Source organism: Antedon bifida, chromosome 5 (assembly GCF_963402885.1).
Source record: "Antedon bifida chromosome 5, ecAntBifi1.1, whole genome shotgun sequence".
Taxonomy (NCBI): domain Eukaryota; kingdom Metazoa; phylum Echinodermata; class Crinoidea; order Comatulida; family Antedonidae; genus Antedon; species Antedon bifida.
Window position 1 is genome coordinate 28684623 of NC_136230.1, and position 25309 is coordinate 28709931.

The 25309-nt window shown below is 34.2% G+C and overlaps 3 protein-coding genes across 3 annotated transcripts in view; all 3 read left to right on the top strand.

Moving 5' to 3' along the window:
* LOC144843034 (protein KIBRA-like) overlaps window positions 1-13313 on the top strand; it is a 35458-nt gene extending 22145 nt beyond the window's left edge. The window contains exons 9-22 of the mRNA XM_078699683.1: window positions 4761-5003; window positions 5336-5425; window positions 5859-6030; window positions 6155-6716; window positions 7251-7365; window positions 7687-7836; window positions 8305-8497; window positions 8583-8711; window positions 8841-8938; window positions 9101-9425; window positions 9572-9664; window positions 10849-11017; window positions 11505-11712; window positions 12307-13313. Of these exons, the coding sequence (XP_078555809.1) occupies window positions 4761-5003; window positions 5336-5425; window positions 5859-6030; window positions 6155-6716; window positions 7251-7365; window positions 7687-7836; window positions 8305-8497; window positions 8583-8711; window positions 8841-8938; window positions 9101-9425; window positions 9572-9664; window positions 10849-11017; window positions 11505-11712; window positions 12307-12364 (2605 nt within the window). The 3' untranslated portion in view covers window positions 12365-13313. The remainder of the gene's footprint in view (window positions 1-4760; window positions 5004-5335; window positions 5426-5858; window positions 6031-6154; window positions 6717-7250; window positions 7366-7686; window positions 7837-8304; window positions 8498-8582; window positions 8712-8840; window positions 8939-9100; window positions 9426-9571; window positions 9665-10848; window positions 11018-11504; window positions 11713-12306) is intronic.
* A 2750-nt stretch (window positions 13314-16063) lies between these two features.
* Window positions 16064-18781, top strand: LOC144842177 (G-protein coupled receptor 161-like). The gene has a single exon (XM_078698577.1). It carries the CDS (start codon window positions 17016-17018, stop codon window positions 18060-18062), a length of 1047 nt encoding a protein of 348 aa, XP_078554703.1. The 5' UTR covers window positions 16064-17015; the 3' UTR covers window positions 18063-18781.
* A 4181-nt stretch (window positions 18782-22962) lies between these two features.
* On the top strand, window positions 22963-24359 carry LOC144842172 (histamine H2 receptor-like). Its single transcript, XM_078698571.1, has one exon. The coding sequence runs from the start codon at window positions 23247-23249 to the stop codon at window positions 24171-24173; it is 927 nt and encodes a 308-aa protein (XP_078554697.1). The 5' UTR covers window positions 22963-23246; the 3' UTR covers window positions 24174-24359.
* The last annotated feature ends 950 nt before the right edge of the window (window positions 24360-25309 follow it).

Genomic DNA, 25309 nt, shown 5'->3' on the forward strand with positions numbered 1-25309 from the left:
AAATTTTATTCTGTTATAGCTCGTAAGAATAAAATGTGATAATCACAATTAAAACGTTTTCTGGAAGCTATTGGATTGTAGATACGAATTCATGTGAACATTTTGTCAATCAGATGTAGTGACATCATCATATGGCCAGTTGAATAAAAAAAGTTGTATTTTCATATTTTGCGTCATAGTTCATCACATTTAAAAGAGCGCACATCTATATTTTACGTATCCAAATTTCTTCTACACGCTAATATGTTGTTGCTGAGATAATATCCTTCCGAAATTGGTATTTTAGTGTTTCATTTTGATACCGTCGCCATGTTAAAAAATGGAATAAATGGCGGGTCCCGTAATTTCACCTATTCTACACTGTATGTAATATGTATACAGATTATACTGTTTATACTGTATATACTATATGACACAAAATTGACAGAATTCAGCACTAACAACATATCATTCTTCAGATCAGGTCATAATGCCATAATCTTTTTCTGGGTGCAAAATTCTAACGTATGACGTGCACGTGGCGTTTGTTGTGCGGATAACTAACTCGTCAAAGTGACGAGTTTCATGTCTAGTCTTCTTCTTTGTTATTCTTCTTTCTTTCCCGGATTTTTGTGCGTCGCATATCCCCTATTGCTTGTGAATATATCTTTTGTATAACTTTGTCATTATATGGACATTTACCTGAAGTTGTGCACCTCCATATTTTTAATGACGTTAGAGTCGCGCAGCGTAAGTTACGCGCAATTTTATGAATTTCAATGATTGGTCATAGATTATAAACCAAAAGTCATTTTGTATTGACACTTGGTAAAAATTTAAGTCATATCAAGGGCAAACTTTCTATGGATTAAAAATGACATGTTTCACAAGAAGTTACGCGCGCACGCGCATTTAAAATTTCAAAATGCGCAAAATTAATTTCTAATCAACTTTCTACGCTGATCATGACATTTTGAGCATGTCAAAAATTCCCACGCGCGCGAAAAAATTTACGCGTAAGGTGCGCACGGAGCATGAAAATCATGTGTTTTTTTCTTGAATTATGATTTTACAGCCTTTCTTAGTCATTTTAAAAAAGATTTACATCATTTCAAATTAAAATGACGTCATACGAACATGTTGATTTAGACCATTTGCGCGCGTTTTTGTTTAAAAAGTTATAAAATATTGTCAAAATAATGCCTATTTTGAATCTATTATAGCTCTTCAGGATCGAAGGTGACCCCCAATTTTTTTAACTTATTATGCAAGAAGATAAATTGTAGAAATGATTTCATGCAGAATTTTCACCTCTCGGATGTTATGACGTCATCGTATGGCCACACGCATGTAAAATATAGGATTTTTGTCTCTTTCGTTATTGGTCATCACATTCAACAGAGCGCATCTCGCTTATACGTATTCCATTTCCCCCGAGATTTTATTATTGTCTACGTCAATCAACTATCTTTCGCATGAGTTAAAAATATTTTAATTTTTATGACGTCATCATGTCTAAAAATGTAAATAACGTAGGGCACTTATTTTTATCATTACAGTAAATTTTAATCTGTTATAGCTCGTCAGAATAAAAAGTGATAATCATGATTAAAACGTTTTCTGGAAGCTATTGGATTTTAGTTACGAATTCATGTGAATATTTTGCCAATTAGATGTTGTGACGTCATCATATGGCCAGTTTAATTCAAAAAGTCATATTTTCATCTCTTGCGTAAAAGTTCATTGCATTTAAACGAGAGCGCATCTCACTTTTACGTGCCCAAAATTCTTCAAATTTGTATTAATGTAATTATTTAGATAATCAGCTTCTAAAATAGTTATGTTTATATGTCAATTTGATGACATCATCGTGTTAATAATTGGATTTAAAAGATGGGTCTCGTAATTTCGTCTATGCTACACTGTATAACATATACAGTGTATTCTGTAAATACTGTAATATGCTGTATGCTACAAAATAGGTACAATTCAGCACTGTAAACATATTTATTTCATGTCATAGGATGGCATAGTAATTGTCGAGGTTCATAGTTTAAAGTATCTGCATGTTGCATTTGCGCGGATAACCCGAACTCGTCAAAGTGACGAGTTCAAATCTAGTTTTTCTGTATTATTCTTCTTTCCTTCCTTCCTTTTTGTGAGTCGTGTTCCTCTAAAATGTGTAAACATAACATTTCATAACTTTGACAACATATGGGCATTTACGTGAAGTTGTGCACCTCCTATTTTTGAATGACGTCATAGTTGCGCAACGTGACTTATGCGCAATTTTATGAATTTCAATGATTGATCATAGATTAAAAACCAAAAGTCATTTAGTATTGACACTTTGACAAAATTTAAGTCATATCAGGGGCAAACTTTCTACGGATTAAAAATGGCATGTTTGACAAGAAGTTACGCGCGCACGCGCATTTAAAATTTCAAAATGCGCAAAATTAATTTCTAATCAACTTTTTACGCGTTTCTTGTCATTTTGAGCATGTCAAAAATTCCCACGGGCGCGCAATTTTTTATGCGCGCGGTGCGCACATAGCGTTAAAAACATATTTTTTTCTCTTGAATTATATTTTTCAAGCCTTTCCCAGTGATTATGAAAACAATTTAGACCTTTTCCAGTTTAAATAACGCCATACGAACACGTTGAATTAGACAATTCGTGCGCGTTTTTTATGAAAAAGCTTAAAAAATCGTCAAAATTATGTCTTTTTTTAAACAGTCATAGTTTCTAAAGTAAACCGTTAACCGTTTATTTTTATTACAAAATCTAGAAGTTGATGAGTTGTAGATATCGGATCATGCATCAATAAGGCTAAAAAAACATTGTGACGTCATCGTATGGCCACACGAATGTAAAATATAGGATTTTTGTCTCTTTCGTTATTGCTCATCACATTCAATGGAGCGCATCGCGCTTATCTGTATTCCTTTTTCTCCTACATTTATATATTGTGTAGGTCAATCAACTTTCTTTAGCATGAGATAAAAATATTTTAATTTTTATGACGTCATCATGCCTAAAAATTTTAATTACGTGGGTCATTAATTTCATCTTTACAGTAAATTTTAATCTGTAATAGCTCGTAAGAATAAAATGTGATAATCACGATTAAAACGTTTTCTGGAAGCTATTGGATTGTAGATACGAATTCATGTAAACATTTTGCCAATCGGACGTTGTGACGTCATCATATGGCCAGTTGAATAAAAAAAGTCGTATTTTCATATTTTGCGTAATAGTTCATCACATTTAAAAGGGTGCGCATCTATATTTTACGTATTCAAATTTCTTCTACACGTTAATATGTTGTTCCTGAGATAATTTCCTTCTGAAATTGCTATCTAAGTGTTTCATTTTGATACCGTCGCCATGTTAAAAATTGGAATAAATGGCGGGTCCCGTAATTTCACCTATTCTACACTGTATGTAATATGTATACAGCTTATACTGTTTGCATGTATATACTATATGACACAAAATTCAGCACTAACAGCATGTCATATTCTTCAGTTCTTGTCATAATGCCATAATCTTTATCTGTGTGCAATATTCCAACGTATGACGTGCACGTGGCGTTTGTCGTGGTGCGGATAACTAACTCGTCAAAGTGACGAGTTTCATGTCTAGTCTTAATCTTAATTTTCTCAGGGAGTTGGTTTTTTATTTGTGAAAACTTTTTTTAATAAATTAATATTCTCATATAATTATACAATACATGTAAGGCTAATGTCTATTTCTTTAATTTTGTTTTAATTAATTGTTATATAACAATATTTTCTAAAAATTTTGTAGGAATGAAATAATAATTTAAAAAGTGGCAAAAAAAACATAAAATGTAGGATTTGGGATTTGATGATATTACTTATTAGTGAAAAGTGGAAAGCACTACAATCTTTGTGATTAAAATTAATATAGACATTTATAAGGTCGCATTACCCTATTTTTTATTTGAATAACAGGTACAGTATATTTATGAGACCAAAATATGCATTTCCACTCCTCCTTGACAATGCAATTGACAGTTAGATAAAACACTTTAGAATATCACTATGCCATAAACTGTTCAACATGGGAACATAAACAATATATCGCAATGAATTCTACCTTTGGTATCGAACCATGACCGATTTTGTAGTTTATGTATACATTACTGTAAGAGTTATAACAATGTATTGCTAAGTCATCTGACATGCACTTCAATAGTTCTCAATGGGCTGCATAGCTTTGTACTGACTCACTAACTCATTGGACCTTGATCATTGGCTAACTTGTTTGAACTTTGTAACTGCAGGCTTGTTAAATATAACCACCAATGTCATTAGAATGTGTTAATTGCTTGATATATATTTTGTTATCAAATGCATTAAAATATACAGACTTTAATGGTATGTTGATTTATAGATATTAAACAGCTTAAATGAATATCATCTTGATATAAGCCTACCCTGGGGAATAAGCCAAACATTTTCCGTTAATTTTTATACAAAATATTACTTAATTTCACTACTTTTAGGCCTGTCTTCTTCCCCCCTCCCCCTATTTCAAAATCCTAGACAAAATATACAAACTAGAATTTAATGAAAGCAATCAAAATACAACTAGTAAGATGTTATTTCTTTTCCAAACCAATAGTAAACTCAAGTGTTTATACAGAACAACAACATACCAAGCTACTAATAATTATTACTGAATATTGTACTTGGTATTCCTGTCTTTCATGTTACTGTAATTAACATGATTTCTTTTTTATTGTTTTCAGAATTAATAGAATACAAAAAGATTTAAGTAATTTAGAAAATCAGGCAGCGCCGCACAATATAGAAGAAGATAAAAACCGGTTGTTGCTCATCAACGAAAAAGAAGACCTTTTGCGTGATCTACGATGTACGAATCCACGGAAACGCACCAAGGAAGAAAAACAAAAGTTAGAGGAGGAAAGGAGTAAGCTAGCCAAGGAAATTTACGATGCTCGCGAGGAGGCCCAACAAGTGATTGGAGACAGGTAAATGATTCTTAAAATATAATATTGTAAAGCCTTGTCTATATATGGACATGATGATGTCATATCACTACCATATTTGAGCATATCACTACCATATTTGTGACGCATCACACTTTTTTTGTCAAACTAGTTTGATAGTGTAGACAGAGCTTAGTTTAGTCGAGCATTGCACTGCAAAGCACAACCATGATATTGCCATTTAAACATAGACATTTTAAATATGTAATTTATAACATTTTTAAAATGTGTAATTGATAATATTATTCAAATACGTACATAAATTTAATTTTGAAATTCTTTTGCCGTAACTTCTCAATTTAAATTTTTCCCAGAATTCGTAAGGAAGAGCGCAAGAATCAGCTGATGAGAGAGTTGGCAGAAATGACAAAACTCGCAACGCATCTTCAAAACCAAATTAAAACGTGAGTGGACTCGGGTGAACTCTGAATGCTGAATTGCATTCTGCATTCGCAAAATAACTTTAGAACGTTGAAGTAATATTTCAACTTCGTTTACATGTCATAATTTAGCGTTGCGGTGTTGATGTTGATGTTTTATTAGAGTACAGTAACTGGAATTTGTTCTGCTTGATTAGAGGGTGCTACAGATAGCTGACATACCATAAACACAACTTCTTCATATATCATTGTGAAATATTTATGTTATAATAAAATAATTATATTTTCATGGCTGTTTGGAAAAAGGGCTTTAATTATTAGCTTGTCATATCATGGACCTATAAATTAGTGAAATAAATTTCCCAACTGTAAAATTACATTTAAGTCATCCACCTGATATGCAAATGCTCTATATTTACATTATTATATGTATAAATATATATATATTTTTTTTTAGTGTTTCAATCACAACATTGTCTTCGGGTTCTAGTAAGGGCTCTTTAGCAGCTTCCAGTCAAGGCTCGTTAGCATCTAGTCGAGGGTCGTTGACCTCAAGTTTTACTGACCTTTATGGGTCATCTCATACCAAGTATCTGAGTGATATATCGGTCAGGGAGATGCAGCGTAAGGTACGTTTAAGTACACTAACTTTTTTATATTAAAATTATGTATAAGTGAAAATTTAAAAATGTGTTAATTGCTACAAGTATTACTTGATTTTATCTTATCATTTATTTCATCCCATTTTTGCAGCTTGAATCTCTTTTACCAGGATGTCGACTCGGAAACGTAAAACCAAATAGCATTACACCAATACGTGAGGTGCTAACGCCAACAAACACTTTAGACCGAAACCAAAACCCGCAGCTTGTCAGCCAAGATGGACTTTCCGCTCAAGGAACCCCAAACACGAACATCTCCTTATCGCCAAGATCATCTCTGAATTCACTCTCCCCACCAGCATCACCTAGTGGTGGAGACATCGATTCAAACGCGTTAGAACCGGGCACGGTCCCGCCACCAAGTTACAAAGAACATATTGTTCAGAGACTGAAACCAGACGTGGACACAAATACGTCGTCATCACAAACTTTAGACGATCTTGAATCGTCGCTTGCGAGTTTACAAATAGGAAAACGTGAAGCGTGCAACTCGCATTCAGCATTTTTATATGGACTTGGAAACGGTGATAGCAATACACAACTTACATTTTTATCTAATAGTAAAGGAGGCCTAGGATTAGATATAGAATCAAGAGTTGATAATGGAGTAGAATATACCACGCCTCTGTCACCCATACGTGAAAATGCACCTGGTAAGTAATAGTTTACTTTTTATCAATGATACTTTGCACGGTTCATTTTTGTACATGTACTTGTTTTTAGTTAACAATGTATTGTCTCCACAAAACATGAAAAATGAAGATTAATTAAATCAGACTTTAAATAGGTTATTTTAATCAAGTTAGTCCTTTCCATAAAATAATAATAATTTTTTTCTCATAAAATGACAACATAAATGGTCAAATTCAACCAAAAACCCATTTTTTATTGTCAATGATAGCAATGATAAATATGTTTGATAGATACTTCACCATGTCTATATACTATTACTACTTCGTAATAATAGATAACATAGAGAATATGCTACACAGAATACAGCGGTAGCTTTGAAGAATTAATGATTCGCTGCCATGCACGCTATTTAAACATTTTGTAAAGAAATAAATTATTATTGATTATTGCATGCATGGCAGAGCAAATGAAATACAAGAAATATAATTTGATTTTATCTTCTGTATATAAATTATTCATTGCGATTGATTTGTAATAAATGTATTTTCTTTTAGATTTAACGACGCAAGAGAACATGACATCGGCCGCGTACACACAAAGCGTGTCGGCAGCTGTGTCAAACGAGTCGGTCGCTGGTGATAGCGGCGTGTACGAGGCAGTCACTAGAAGGTGAGAGATTGTTACTTAAATGTTTTAAGTTGTTTTTTTTTTAAACCTGCTTTGAATTTATCTCATTCATAATTGTAATAAAAAATTTTTTAAAGACTGCTTACTAGTTTTATTCAAAGATATTCACATTTATCTAAAATGTTTAGATATCTACAATAAAACAAAAATCAGTTAACAGTATTAAAAATATGTATTTTTACTGACTGCCCATAATTGGAATTTTTTTTTCTTTTTGCCAAAAAGTTAAATAAATAAATGTCAATAACAACAATATTATATTGCATTATATCAAATAAATTAACATATTGTTTCTCAATTTAGACATGAGTTAGATCCTGGTATCGAAGCCTACATTGACTGTGCTCAGCTACAGGTTTTGTTCAACTATAATACAATGGAAGGGTGTCTGTACATAAGCCTAGAAAAGATAGTGAATCTACAAGGCCTAGGCTTACAGGAATGTCCAGCAATGTAAGTCAAAACTGCATTAAACTCTGTCTACACTATCGAACTAGTTTGACAAAAAAGTGTGACTCATGCCCAAATATGGTAGTGATATGCCCAAATATGGTAGTGATATGACATCACATTTTTTTGTCACATAAAGTTTGATGTGTAGACAGATCTTGAGTGTCATTGAACATAAATTTTTGTTTTGATTAGGGACAACAATTTACGAAGTACAGAATTGAACCAAGTAACATAGTATTTACTAATACAATAGACCCCTCTTTTTTGACACCTCTATTTGGGAGGAGGAGCAATATACGTATTAATACCATGGCCAACCTCTATTCAGAGGACACTTGTAGGTGACCCTCTGTTAGGTCCCAAAGGGGTTCGACTTGTAGTAACCTTACAGATTTTAGTATTTGCATATTGCCAAATTTCAAGTGTATTTATATAATTAATAATTTGTTTTGTTGTTACCTATTTCAGGTTTTTTAAAGGAGATTTAACACCATGCCCATCGTCACTAAACTGGTGCTTCCAAACTGGAATCCTGCCTGATCTTGTACAGGGGTCAATCGGTATTACGATCTTGAAAGAAGTACCTAGCAGTATCCTAGCCAATCTAACATTGCATCTCTTAGCTTTCACACACAATGAGAAAAATGAGGAGGAGTGTTTAGTAAGTGTTTAATAATAGTTCATTCCCCTCCATTTCTTCGCTCCTGGATATCTCATAAGACTAACATGACTTTCCTGTTCTTTAGGGTGTTGCTCAGATACCACTGTCTGCTTTCAGTACGTCACTACAACCGTGGATCACATGGTGTAATCTCACCAATTACAAGAAATTAAGGTCTTTAGAGTCATCTAAAGCACAGACCACAAGATTATATGTAAGTTGACAATTTACATTAACTCTAAAATTGTTACAGTTTAGTACATTCTATGGATACAGTTTTTACATTTGATGAACTTTTTTTTTATAATTTCTTGTAATTATTTTTTTTATTATAATTAAATAGGCAAGTGAAATGGACATAAGCCGACTGAATTCATGTACAAATCATCGCAGGTCTTCCATTGGTACTGTAGACGGTGCCTATCCTGATGCTATTGCTAGGTAAGGCTTCTAAATTTGATTTTATTCAATTTTCAAGTACAAACAACAACAACAACATATAATACATGACAATGGTGCATCACCCTGAGTAATGCCACGAGTGCTAATCACCATCAAGTCAGCTAGCTCTCCATGCAACTTCTGCACTTTTTGTTTTTCCAGATTAAGATCATTCTCGTTTGACAGCGCTCACCTTAAGCAGCAAAAGAACTTGACGTCTTTATCGGTCCATTCCGTTAACATTCCTACAGCGTCCGGCTTGAACCACTTAGATCCACGAGTACGCAACCAGAGTCTCAGTTTACATTCGTTGAACGGTGTCAAGATCGATAAAGAGATTAACACGGAAATGTCTGGCCCAGAGGTAGCTAAGCAGCTTCAACCAGGGATGAGGCCTAGATCTATTCAAGATCTACACACCCCTACCACCACAGTCACAAGGTCTAAAACCTTCTCTGCTCATCCTGGAACCCATTACATTTGTCAGGTATTTATACTAAAAAAATATAATTTGCATTTCCCTATTTTAGTAATTGTGATAACTGGATCAATATCACTAGACTAACCCAACCACTTAAAAATGTTGGTCAGAAGTGAATAAAAAAATTATTAAAATTCTTTCTTTTGATATAGCTAAATCGTAGTGATAGCGACAGTGCAATGCCATTGTACAGAAAGCCATTTACAAGAAACTCAATAGACAGAAGAAGCATACGATGGAAGAAGGTTTGTAAAATTATTATTTTACATACAGGTATTAGAATAACTAGAGCATCAACTCACAGGTTATATAATACCTCTATGTTATTTTCTTAAATAAGATTATAATTATTATTATTATTATAATTATTTATACAGTACCCAGAATCATTGATTCTGAACCACATTCCAATAGGCCAATACATTAAGCTCTGTCTACACTATCAAACTTTATGTGACAACAAAAATGTGATGTGCCCTTACATGGACATGATGATGTCATATCACTACCATACTTGGGTATATCACTACCATATTTGGTCATATCACTACCATATTTAAGCATATTACTACCATATTTGTGCAGATCAATTTGTTTTTGTCACATAGAGTTTGATAGTGTGGATATTAGAATTAAGCCAAGATGAAGATGCTTCCTATGATTATTCCTGTAGTTCATAATGTTTAAACTTTAAACATGGACTTAAACATGAACATACATACCGACATGTAATGAGGATGAGTCATACGTTTGGCTTGAATGTCATTTACCTTTCATGTAAACTCCTTACGGTATCATAACATTCTATGTAACCCCACTACATAACTTATACCGGTATTATCATGACATGCCTTTGAAATCTCCCTCTCTGTGACATTGTGACAAGCTTATAAATGTCACCATGATAGTGGTGAAAGATTAAAGTATTATTCCTATCATGCCATTCCTCTTTTATATAAACTTTTTTAATTCATCACCACTATCATGACATACCAAAGAAATCCCTCTGGCTGTCATACGTGACAGTTTTTACAAATGTCACTGTGACAAAGGTGACAGGTGATGTCTTGTTACCAGCCGCCACCCCTTCTTTTAAAAAAAAGAAAAAAAAAAGTTAATAAATTATTATAAGTCAGACAAATTCCTATCATTGACAATTTCAAAATGTATCTATCTGCACAACAAACAACAACTTTGGCTAGTTAATCAAATGTTATCTAGATCATGTCGTTTTAATTTATTTTGATCAATATTTAAAATTTCAATTTCTGTATTTATAATAAATACTTGATACGGTAGTCCTAAATTTAAACAAAGAAAAATAAGCCCCTCTCAGCCTGTTTGTTAGTGGAGGATTTTGTCTCTGCTGCTTAAAATAAAAAATAAACGCACCTTAAATCATAGTTTTGGTTTTTTTCATTTGTTATAGAGTAAAATTATTGAACCGCAGCAACCAGTATCGAAAGAGTCGTATCACAAAACGTCTTTGGATCTCGAGATGGACCTCCAAGCATCGCGTGTAAAACAGTTGAAGCTGAATGAGGAAATCGACAAACTACGGGAGATAAAACGATGTATGGAAGAAGCAAAAGTAAAAGGTATTATCAGCCGCCATAAAGTTTTTTCTTCATTTCATTTCTTCATTTTTTATATTTATGCAAATTGCCAAGGATAACCATAAGCGAATTCATTAACTATCTTTTTCTTAAATCTCACTCTTAATCCTGTTCACAAGACAAACATATTTACAAGATGCTCTACATAAAAAAAGTCTTATTACAAGTCTTTGGGAGTGGAGTTGTAATTTGTCATTAGAAATCCTGGCATATGACGGGACTTGAACCCAGGACCCTTGGATTGGTAGCCAAGCATCATAACCACCAAATCACAACTCCACTTCAATATATTGTTTGATACAGGCTTTGAAACCATTTGAAGGATTGAAATGACTCTTTATACTTGTATAGAGATGCTGTCGAGGATTTTTTTATTTTTTAACCAACAGCTTTTCAGCGAATTTTGTGATACACCGGAAAAATTAAATTAAAAGAGTTCAAATAAATTGTAAACTTTATTTTTCAATAGGTGAAGTTAAAATGCCCGAAACAGTCAGCGAGAACAACCTTATGAAACGGCTTCTTGAGGATGCGGAGATGGATGTGCTGCGGAGACATCAAAGTCATGAGGTTGTCCAGCAGGAGAAGAAGACAGATAGGTTAATGAAGAAAACTATTCAGGGCATGCATCAAATGACAAAAGATCCTAATAGCAATGCAGATATCACAAGGTTTAGGTAAGAAATTTATTTTATTTATTCAAGATTTATTTAAGATATATGTACAGTAGTGAAGGATGGGGACCAAAATGTGGTAAACACCTCTGAAACGGTCCAGTCTCAATTGCACAGTGGCTGTGTGTGACAGTGGCTGTGTTTGAAAAAAAATGTTTTGTTGTTGAAATAATGTATTAGCTGAGTAACATGTACACATTTGAGCCATTTATTACAGTAGTACCTCATCCTTCAGGTGAGATGTAAATGTGTTGGTCTTGTATACATCGAAAAGCACTGTCTACACTATCAAACTAGTTTGACAAAAAAAGTGTGATGTACCTAAATATGGTAGCGATATGTCCAAATATGGTAGTGATATGACATCATCTTGTCCATATATTAGGACATCACATTTTTTTGTCGCATAAATTTTGATAGTGTAGAGAGAGCTTTAAAGGAGAAGGGAATTGTTTCCCATTGTGTTGGCTGCTATTGGTATGCGGAGAGCCTAGTCCGAATAGCTTCAGTTTCCAGTTAAGCTTGGGGTGATTATGATTACATTTACAAAGTAAAAATAAAAAGTTATCACAACTTTTTTTTCTCTCTTCCTTTCAGAGAAAAGTTGGAATTCTTCACATCAACAGGGGGACAAGCATTGCCACAGAAATATTAGTAAATAGAGGAGAAGATAGCAGACAGTATAGGTGCTTTGATGTGGAGATCTCGGGGACAAATTTGTTACTGCCTTTTCTCTTTATTCTCACCACATCATGTGTATTGGTACAGTTGAAGAATTCAGTCTCCCAAACTTCAAATTCATTTGCTAGCTACATCTATATAGAAAACGTCATAGGGTTTAGATAGGACATACGTGATTCCATCATATATTGTTTTTTGTATGTTGATTTACATTAACGTTTTATGTAGAGCTCTGTCTACACTATCAAAGTAGTTTGACAAAAAAGTGTAATGTGCCCAAATATGTTAGTGATATGACATCATCATGTCCAAAGATGGCCACATCACATATAAGGTTTGATAGTGTAGACAGAGCTTTAGGGAAATTATTCTATCCCAACATTTTTAGTAAATCTTCATGTCAAATATTGGTTTTAACATTCCAAAGAAAATGAAGTGAATTTTTTTTACAATTCCTGAATTTAGGACGTTTTGACAAAAGTAATTTATACTGGTATCCAGTATAAATTACAGTACATTGGATATTTCATTTATTTTTCTTTGTTAAGCAAAGTAGTCAGTGCTTTCATTAATTGCCAATCATTGTAAAACTTTTATACAAATAATTTTACAAATGTAATTTTAATATAACGTTGTACAGGGATGTATCTAGAAAAGCTGCGGATAGGTTACAAATAATTACTGATTGGTTGGCAGATGTTTAAATAATACTAGTGGTTTACAAGAGGCTTCTTTTAGGGGAAATTAAGTGATACGCCTTGAATTTGTGTGAAATATGTTTAGTGTGGATAACCACGCCCATCCATCTGACACATCTACGCCCATATAATAATTATTTATACTGTGTTCAAATATAAAACATTATTCATATTTAACCAATAAAGTTGAAATTTTAATATTATTAATAAATTATTGGTTAAGAAATCAAGCTAAAATTTTAATAATCAAAGATTTAGAAGATTACAAGTAAGAAGTCATCTTAATAAATCCAATTTATGTTTTTTTTAAAACATTATTACTAAAATGTAACCATTTATAATATATTAGTTTCATTTTAATAACAATTTAATCGTTTTTAATAATATTTTGCTACTTTTATTAGTAAAACTTGTATAGTGAAATTGTAAATTGTTTTAATTTAATTCTTTTTATTTTTACTTGTATAACAAACTTTGTCTGGTACAAAGGAATTAAATTTGCATAAATGTAAATGAGGCTAATGAATAAATTTAAACATTTTAGAATAATGTAGATGATAAAATCACAATTTAGAATAATTAGAATTAGTAGCATTAGATGTTTAATCATAATTGCATATTATCATTTTGTCCCACATTTGCCATTTTTAGATTAAAAACACTTGAATACATTAATTTTTACCAAACAAGTTCTTCAATCAGCCATGTCAAACATTATTTTACAGCAGTTACTGCAGTAACTACAGTAACTACATTTTAAGTTATTTTTTTCCAATTATTTAGCAAGATTTTTCTATATATCATATCCATTGTTTATTACGGTGACTGACTCATACACTTGCATTGAAACAAAGTAAAATCATGTTATCGCAATAACACAATGTATTAGAAAATAATGTAATAATAGATCACCCAAATGAGGGTTTTTAATCTGTAAATAATGTATACTTATGCTCAAAGACAAGCATTATGTATAAGTACAAAATTTAATCATATTTTTTAAAGTATATTACGGTACATCACCTTGAAGGATAAACCTTTTAAATTACCAAAGTTTAAAATGCTTTAATAATTACTTTCCTTAAGTTCAACTTGCTGAATCAAAAAAACTTGACAGTAATACCTTTATGCATTCCCAATATTGTTATCATAATGTATTATTCAATGTTAATGGTCAAACAATATAGTAATTAATATAGTAGAAAGCTGATTGCAGAACACGATCTGTAGAAACCTTGCAGAACGTGGTCACTCTAGCAGAACGTGGTCTGACAGAACGCTATCTGTAGAAAACTGCTTGCAAAACGTGATATGTAGAAATTGGTTTGCAGAACGCGATCTGTAGAAAGCTGTTTGCAGAACGCGATCTGCAGAAATTGGCTTGCAGAAAGCGATCTGTAGAAAGCTGTCTGCAGACTTTTCTGTTCTTAATGTAAAGAAAATACCTTAATGTCAGTTTAGAATAAGTTTTTTAAAAGAATTTTAAAATATAAGGTTGTGTAACCAGTATTGGCAGGCCCAACACGAACATTAAATTTATTCACTTTTAAATCAGACAGTTGATAATGACTGTTCCTTAGCTTGTATTCATACGGAGTTGGGAGGGTAGGGAGGGGTTAATAGCACAAGCAACAGCTAGAATATACTGTACTTTTTTGCGTTGGCACTGTAATAAATTATGTTAACGAATATCACTAAAACAAGAGGTGTGAAAAGTATAAATACTCCCATTTAAAAAAAGTTTGTATAATAACCTTAGATATAAATAGAAGACTATTTTGGTGTACAGATTATATTTAAAAAAAAGGCTCTTCTAGTTGATATGGGTGTTTTTCCACCGATTTGTCATCTTTGTAATATTTTGTAAAGAAATTCTGTAATAATAAATTTCAAAAGTAAATGCGCGCGTCCGTGTCTTTTTTATTTGTTATTTATGTACTTTTATAGTTATTTACCCGGGTAAGTTGGCTTCATAGACCAATTACTGATACCTCCCTGATGATTACTGTATCGCTAACTTTGGTGTGTAGATCACCAATTTACCAGGGTGAGTGACTATAGGCCTAAATGCGTGATCTGCGCTTGCGAGCCGGGCAAGTTCGTTGGTTTCATAATTATCGCTAACTTAGGTAGGTGGGTATCACGCGGGTAAGCCTGATTTTGAAATGACAAAATGCGAATCATAACAATGCACAATACGTCTATATGCTACTGTAGTTTAATGCGATTATGTGACACGGCGCCCTCGGATGATTTTACATTTTAATTCCGTGGTCAGTTGATCCGAATGACACACAATTGATAATTTAGTTGTGTCTGATGCGTAAGCAATGAGTGTAGATTTGGAATTAACAAGAATTTGATTAATTTTGAAGCATGATTGAAGTAAAATAAAACGGAAACCGGCCGTGTTTTCAACTTTATTGTCTTTTCGACGTTTGAGAGATTACGCACACGCCTATCTCGGATCACAAGCATTTGTGTTACATTGTTGGTACTGTATTTTTAAAGTACAGCATTTTATTTATTTCAATTTTGTAATGAAGCTGATAGTATTTAATTGGTTTACCATATACTGACTGTATATGATACATGTATATGATATTGATCTTTGCAACTGTGTGAAGTGAATGTTGTTATTTTCAAGTACGGTACAGTATTATATTACAGTGCATCACTGGATTTGAATTTAATGGTTTTCAACAATATTCGTATGTATTTAGTTGTTTACTGATTGCTATCTTCGTGTACGTTGTTTAAATTGTTTACATAAGTGCATTGTAGGAAGTGCCGACGACATCCAACTGTTTCGATTGTATCGGTTTAAAAGTACAGTTACTTGTGTAATGTCTAAAACCTAACAGGCTTGCTAGGCCTACCGATTCTGATGTTTATGCTTTTGTTTCAATTGTTTTAATATTAAATCATGCCAGAAAATTATTTGACCAGGAAATAACTTACCAAAATAAGAAACTTTAGAACACAATACAAGAATAATATACAGGACTGAAAACTGCAAACAAACTCGATACAAAAGTCATTATAATATCCTGTATTGTTTCACAACGCAATTGCTGATGAGAACTGTTGTTTACATTAGTTTGTTTATAGAGATGTGCTACAATATCTATATGGATTGTTACAGGTAGTTTAGTTCAGTGATTTAAAACGTGCCTGAATAATTTCTGAATGAGAGAACGCTGGAATATTACTAATAGGAAGTCTCCTCTCCTTATCCGTATAATCCATGCGATATCCGGAATACATTTGAATTAAGGAGCTATTTCACTGATATGAATAAACATTACGAAATGCAATCTGATTATTATTTTCAAGATGATTAATTAATATTCATGTTTATGGTTTTGTCAACTGAAAGGCATGAACTTTTGTTCCGGGTGTCTTGACAAGTCTACGATCGATCAAACACAACATTGTTATTATTTACTTACAATTCAAGGCGTGGATGTTTTTAATATATTCTCAAGAACCTAGGTGTTGTTAAATATCGTTATCAATACGTTTTTCCGGGTCTATGACATTTTTACTGTCGTAGCAAACATATTGCTGGTCAGTTTGATGTTAACTATGGAATTAATAAGACTTTTCTTAAGAGGCGCAATTATCTCACAACTTCCTTCACAATAGGGAACTCTGGCACTTGGCCTTCACACACATTTTACAGGGAACTGTGTGGCATTTGGCCTTCACACACATTTTACAGGGAACTGTGTGGCATTTGGCCTTCACACACATTTTACAGGGAACTGTGTGGCACTTGGCCTTCACAAACATTTTACAGGGAACTGTGTGGCACTTGGCCTTCACAAACATTTTACAGGGAACTGTGTGGCACTTGGCCTTCACAAATATTTAAGGGGAACTGTGGTGGCACTTATATGAGAGCAATTGGGACAAAGGCCTACTATGGACGCGGTAGGATTGGAAATGAACTCGACGGAACTGGAAGATGAAGAGTACCACGTAATTGCCATTGTCTTCCAGGCTGGGATAATGCTACTTATTATTATAGCAGGGTTGATAGGAAATGCTATCACGCTTTGCGCTTTGATGATAAACACTACACTGCAAACCAAGTCGTACGTGTTTGTGGCTAACTTAGCCGTTGCGGATATATTAAACTGTTTACTAGGAATGCCGGTGATTTTTGTGTCTTCAATTCTGAATAAGTGGGTTTTTGGTGACGCGTTGTGCGTGGTCATGGGTGCAACTACAGTATTATTTTGTTTAGCAAGTTTGCTGACGTTATGTGCAATATCAATTGAACGCTATGTGTGTATTACGGCTCCATTAAAATATGAAGCAATATTAACAGAAAACAGATTAAAGTTGTTAGTTTTCTGGACATGGTTTCAAGCCTTGATCTTTGCGCTTTTTCCAATTTTTGGATGGTCAGCGTACGTTTACACGCCAAACGAATTTTTGTGTACTGCGGCGTGGAATAAAAACATATCGTACACTATTCTTTTGTTTATTACATGCATTATTGGACCATTCATATTTATGGTGTTTGCTTATCTGAAAATATTAAAAGTTGCGCGTACGCAGCTTCGTAAAGTAGCGGCGCAAGATCGCGGACTATCTTCCGTCGCAGACAAAACCAAGTTACGTAAGGAGACAAAAGCCGCGTTCACACTGCTAATCGTGATCGGAACGTTTCTCGTTTGCTGGATACCGCACGTGATCAGCATGGCGTGCGTGATGTTTGAGAACTGTCCTTTGCCCGATTGGTATTTCACGATAAGTACGTGGTTAGCTATGGCTAATTCTGCGTGCAATCCACTCATTTACGGCATTCTTAACAAAACTTTCAGAACAACGTGTATTGCGATATTCCGAAGGCGGCGTCTAAATCGAATGCATATAGTTTCAAAGAGTGCGTGCAACAATATGTCACTTCGAAATAATTTATGTAAGACATTTGATAACGCTACTGGAAATAAAAACATTTAATTATTTCTTCAATGTCGTGTCCGTCACAATCAACTATATATTCTGAATGTATAGATCTCGCTTTTTATTTTGTAATAATATTTTATAAAGCTCTGTCTACACTCTGAAACTTTATGTGACAAAAAAAAATATGGACATGATGATGTTGTACCACTACCATATTTAAGCATATCACTACCATATTTGGGCACATGACACTTTTTTGTCACATAAAGTGTGATAGTGTAGACAGAGCTTTATGGAATACAACACTCGTTAGACGAGACGATGAAATTTGAAATTGTTAATCTTGGTAAACAACGGTCAATGCCAAAGTGTATATGAATCATTTTACTTTTCCTGTATCATTGATTTAATGTTAAATTGTATACTATATAGGGGTCCCCACGTTCCGGGAGATATTTTCGTTCCGCAGAGGAGTGTTTTTCTCTCGAATAACGCCCACCACATCCACATGCAAAGTACACCCTTATCGAATTAGGTTTTCGATTTACAGTTTTGAAATACTAGAGTTTTTACCAAATTCATTAAAATAAAACAGTTGTACTGTACCGCATTTGCTCATGGTATTGCTTGTGTTGTAGTTGTTCATATCGATGTGGTGTTTTCTTTAAAAAGTGTTTTAGGTAAATGTTACACCCGATCAAATAAGCACACCTTTAACAATCCTGGACGTTAGGCCTATTCTAAAAAAAAAATTCTGTGAATCTAATCTATTAGCAGCAGGCGCACAAATAGGCCTATTTACAGTAAATAATAAATAATATTTACAGTAAATAATAAATAATATTTACAGTAAATAATAAATAATATTTACAGTAAATAATAAAATGATCAAATTAATTAAAGTCTCGTTAAATTATGTGTTCGTATCTTTTTGATTTGTTTACAGTATACAGACTATTGTCTTTTATTAATTACATTTTTATCACATTTGAATAATCAATAATCAATAGTACAATCAACGTTAAATAAATAATATATCATTGCTGATGTGCTGTTTTTAACTACTGTACTAGACAAAGCCGTTGACCGACAATATGTTTTCGATAGTTCTCTAACATATGGCATTCCAATCGTGATTTTTTTCTTGGATTTTGTTTATTAACCCAAGATTATGGCGAAATGAGACGGTCAGTCTGCATCTTGCAAACTATAGAAATAAGCTTATTTAATTAGTTAATTAAATAACCTGTATAAAGTAAGTCAGGAGGGATCGGCCGTGTATTAATTATTTTTCAACAATTCAGAATTAAGGAACGTGGTTAAGTTTATATGGACAAAGCTTTTAAATGATCAAGGGAACCTGGTTACGGTGAGTATAATGCTTCGTTCCCACTAGGACGCAACGCAAGGACATAAACGCGACGCTAGCGTGTTGACCAATGACAAGCGACAGCGCGAATGATCCATCGCTTGTGATTGGTCAACTCACTTACGTTGCGTTACGTCCTTATGTTTCCTCTCTAGTGGGAAGCAAGTAAAAGGAAGAATATCGTTAATTTCTCGTGAGGATACGATGATCGATATCCTATCAGAAAATTGTATTTCGATATGATTGTAAAACAGATTTGAAGTGTGTACGTGATCTAACTAACAGTAATTTTCAATAGCAAACGTCATAATGGTCAGTCCATTACTTTAAAATAAACACTCAAGTATATACATATTATACTTGGGTGATTCTGTTCCCAGCTAATTAGATCAATCAAAGTTGTGCGTGCAAAGTAGGCCTAATAAACAAACAAGGTAATTAATTTGATAGACCTCAAAACATTTTACCGTCCTTTTTACTTGCCGAAGAATAACCATATTACTTTTATGTTTCTTTGCACAATTAGCGTCCTCAATTTTCAAGTTATGAATTCATTTATTTCAAATAACTATTGTACCATTAGACCACGACTATTGATTTTTAGGAAAATCTATTTTTGACGTCACAAAATCTCGAGTTTTCTATAACTTCAGTATGGTTCGAATGTTGAGCCCTTGGTCGCTCTCTGTATTTTGCCAAGTATTATTAGTCTGCCAGTGTGTTGTTGTAAAGCCCTCCAGGTGTTTCTTTTATTAAGAAGATTTATATCAAACGGTAATTGATTCAAATAGGTTGTTTTAAAGCAATATTCCTTTGTTGACTCGGTCAGGCCTACATGATATTGCAAATTGAAAAATCATCTGCTAAACATCAATATTTCTTCATTTACATAGATTAAAAAAACATGTTGTAATATTCAATGCTAGGCCTGCTCCTCACAGTATCAATTTATTATTGATAAGTGGCGTAGACCTAACATAGTTATTGACGTAAAGAGAATACATTAAAACATGCATATGTAAATGTGTTATTCTATATATGTAAATGATGACCATTTTATTTTTATATGAGGGAAAATGCGGAACAATTAAGAACCCAAAAATCCTAAAATGCTATATACGTAGGCCTACAAACTTGTTTTCACCTGGCGAACCTAACGCGCGCTAAACACTCACTGAAGCTTGTTTCCCAAGGACGTAACGCAAGGACGTAAACGCAATTAAAGCGTGGTTCCCACTAGCGACGCAACGCAAGGACGTAACGCAACGCAAGTGAATTGACCAATCACAAGCGATGGCTTATTCGCTTGTGATTGCTAACTGTAAATAACTTCGCTTGTCATTGGTTAAAACGCTTGCGTTGCGTTACGTTCTAGTGGGAACCAAGCTTTACAAGCGACATTTCGAATGATTCCTCGCTTGTGATTGGTCAACTACCACCTTACGTTGCGTTACGTCTTCGTGTTGCGTCTCTAGTGGGAACCAAGCATAACTCTTATTGACTGCATTTTTAGTACCGTACATAATGATGCGCATAGAACCAATGCTTTCGGTTTGTGCGAAATCACTTGGCATTAAAAAACATGAACTACCAGTAACTAATAATAAATTTGACATGAATTGCGGTGGATTTTGTTAGCATTCATTAATTAGTCTGTATGGAAGCAATCTAATAATGTATATAATGTAAATAACAGTAAATGATTAAAATATAAATTGGAAACGATGATGATGCTACTAAAACAAGATAATGATTAATGATTGCGGGTCCGGTACAGATTCGTCTCAACTAGTCATAAACCTATTTTTCACTAGGCGAATGTGTTCGCGTGCGAAACGACATCGTCAGCTTATACGCATGCACAGAGAAGGATTTGGAAGATGAAAACATGAAACGTATTCGTATGAGCTCACGCTTTCGATTCGCGCAAACAAATTCGCCTAGTGGAAAATCGGCTTTAGGTGGCCTTCGATTCGCGCGTACAAAAATTGAAAAAGTGGAAAATCGGCTTTATTAACGGTTTTATGAAAGTTTGCGTTTCATAGATTATTTTTTTGTTTTCCGACTAGTGTAGTCCATATACAGTGACGTAATGCACATGGTAAATACCCCTGTTTTAACGATGGGTAGTTGCATTAGACTGCTCATGCTATGGGGCCTCTTTAGCCAGAGCGCTCATACCGTTACGCCACTATCCATATACACATTTGTTCTTACCATTTGTATTAGTAGAACCAACATAAAACCGTGCAAAACCTACTGGAAAGGTTGCATGCAATTATAGGATGTTTTTTTGTTAAAATAAACAACCGCCGATGATTAGTTTTCCCAGAATGGAGACAGCAACTTAATATAACCTAATTTGTTGTCTTTTTCATTGGTTTTCCGACATTGCACTTTAAGTTCTACTGTTCTGTTCATTAAATTGATTTTTTAAGTCCATTAAAACTAATTTCGTATTATGTTTACAATTTAGTTCGTGTTAAAACATGAAGGAATTATTTAGGGCTTCCAGGTGTAATAGTTAACATGTAATTAAGCCTATTGCAAATTGGAACTCGTTAAATACTCGTTAAAAACTCGTCAATATATTGCCAGTATATAATTCTACTCTACAGCTCACTATGTCGGTCGGTTGATCTTGTTGGTTCCCCTCAACTCCTGTTGGAATCACTTTTTAGTGCGCCCTCTAGCCTTCGGCTTACAGCTCACTGGGGCAAACACAATTATTGGAAGGGCATTTTCTTACGTTGCGTAGGTTGCGCTACGTTGCGTCGCTAGTGGGAATCAAGCTTTAAGCTTGGTTCCCACTAGGACGCAGCGCAAGGACATAAACCGCAACGCAAGTGAGTTGACCAATGACAAGCGACAGTTGGAATAATCCATTGCGCGCTTTTTATTTGTAATTTCCTTACGTTGCGGCGTCCTAGTGGGAACCAAGCTTTATTGCGCCCTCGGTGACTAAAGCTTGGTTCCCACTAGCGACGCAACCTACGCAACGTAAGGAAATACCCTTCCAATCATTGTGTTTGCCCCCGCCTGCGTTAAATCAAACCTCCGATGTTTGCAGTATATTGCGTCGTCGGTTCCCACTTGTTATTACGCAATACAACACATTGCGTCAATACGTCGTTGCGTTGCGTTCTAGTGTGAACCACGCTTTATAAATAATTGCAGTATCTATGCGTTTGCTTCATAAAGCTTGGTTCCCACTGGCGACGCAACGTAACGCAACCTAGGTAACGTAAGAAAATGCCCTTCCGATAATTGTGTTTTCCCCCGCCTGCGTGAAATCAAACCTGCGATTAGGCTACAGCACTGTTGCATCCTCGGTTCCCACTTGTGATTACGCAATACAGCACTTTGCGTCAAAACGTCGCTGCGTTACGTTGCGTCGCTAGTGGGAACCACGCTTAAATATGCATGAAATTCAATGACGACACAGTTTCACTTTTTACGTTGTCGCTTTCTATTTTAAGAATGAATTCAGGTAGACTTTCGCACTGTGGCGCCCCCTACAAATGTAGCCTTTGTAACAATCGAATTATCGGAAGTGATACTATTTATACACTTGCAACATGAAGATGTCCAGTGCATAGGTATCCTGTTGGTAGGCCTACTATATTTCATACTTCTGGAAATTTTACGAGGTCCACCTTGAATTTTTAAAACTATACAAAGTGAAGCTAGACCTATGAGCGGTCGAGAAATGTCCGTAAGCCTATAGTAATAGGCCTATAGGCCTATCTTCGTAAATTTAGTAGCGGTCTATGTTATTCATGTGATCGGGGATTATGTTATTGCCTTGTATACGTGTGTTACTAGGACATGAATGCTTTTTTACAGTTCCTGTTGTTTAAACTTGAAGAATGAATTCTACGGATATTGAGTCATCGCCAACGGTGACTATAATAAGAACGATAATACTCTGTATTATTATGCTACTTACAATTATTGGAAATTCGTTTACGCTTGCCATGATTTATTTGAACGAATCGCTTCACACGAAAACCTACATCTTTGTCGTAAATCTAGCGATTGCTGATCTTTTAAACGGTCTGCTAATTGTGCCTATCATGTTCACTGCTTCTGTATCTGGCGAATGGCCATTCGTGTTATGGTTTTGTCAAGTTTCAGGAGTTATCACAGCACAACTTTGTCTGACAAGCATCGCTACATTATGTGCAATTGCCCTTGAACGATATCATTCCATTATCAATCCTTTGGTTTACGAATCCAAAATGAGTAACACGAATGTTGTTATTTTACTGAGTTGGACGTGGGTCCAACCTTTTATATTTTCCATGCTACCGATATTAGGATGGGGTTCGTATGTGTATGTGCCGTTTATTTTTACTTGCGTGACCCCGTGGGGAGAGGACCCAATTTTTACAATAGCTTTATTCCTATCATGCATGTTTATACCGTATGCAGTGACGGTTAAAATATATTACCATATAGGTAGATTGACATTCCGTCAACTCAAACAAGTTAATCTTACTAATTCCGTACCAAAGTCGACAACGAATGATAGCAGTCGATTGAAAGCCGAGTTTAAATCCGCCTTAGTGTTTGCAATTGTACTCGGGACATTTACCATATGTTGGTTCCCGTACCAAATCATCATGGTTTGCCAGTTAAGCAACGTGACGTTACCTAACGGGTTCCTGACTGTTGCCGCGTGGTTAGCGGTACTGAACTCGTCATGTAACCCAATCATTTACTGCTTAATGAATAGGCAATTTAGAAACGGGTTTCGGAAATTTATGCGACAACTAGGTCTACGCTCAACATAAAATGAAAGACATGATAACATTTTGCCTTGTGACATTTTACAAGATCGATAAAACGTAGAAGATCGTCATATCGTCGTCAACATTTTCGTCAACGACGTAACGAAGAATTTTCGAAATAATATCACAAACACAAATTTGACGCTAACATTGAAACGTTGATATTGACGCACATCGCTTGTACGCGACTCTGTGCCACCTTAATATTCTCATGTTCAAAGCATCTGGCTAGTAAATTAGTTTTTACTGGACTGAATTTTTAGTTTTTCTAATGTTTCGTAGTACTGTAATAAGTATTTTAGTATAGTTGTTTTTAACTTGTATCCTTCATAATATAGGCCTAGGCCTAATTTCTATTAATACTAAAATGTATTGTAGTAATGTATATGTACCGGTATTAAGGAAAGTCAAATTTCCAGTTACTTGATCAATAAAAAATCTTGAATCTTTGTATAAATGTAGTCCATGACGAGATCCAATTCCACCACTATTGATCATATCATTGTTTTTCATTGATAGAGCATAAAGCCTGTTTTCCTGTCGACGTTATTCGACGCTATCGTTAACAATAATCGGCTATCGTTATCATTTCAACTTGATCGTTTTCAAACGATCGTCGTTGAACTGTTAACGATCAACGACGATTGCGTCGAATAACGTCGACAGGAAAACAGGCTTAAGATGGTATCCTATTACAGATATTAAGTGTATATAAACTTAATGTTGACCAATTAGTTATTTTGGTTCATAATCTATAGCCTAATCCCAAAATGCCTTGAAACCTACGCTTATTTAATCTTATGTATCACGTTAAAGTAATTACATTTTTTTTCCAACCTTGTCGTGAATCCTGGTAACAATTATATTTCAATCTGTTAGGATATGTACTGAAATCCTATCGCTGATAACAAATCGAAACAATACTGGAATTACAATAACAATTAGGATATATTGTCCCACTGAAAACACATTTATTTAATTTGTTTAATATGCCATTTTAATGTCACGTAATAGTTGAGCACTTTGACCAAAAATTGGATCCAAAAGAATGATTTACCTATATAATGATTTAACTATAATTTATAAGTTAAAAATGTTTTCCCGGGTTTTTTTTCTATAAATTATGAATAAATTTATTA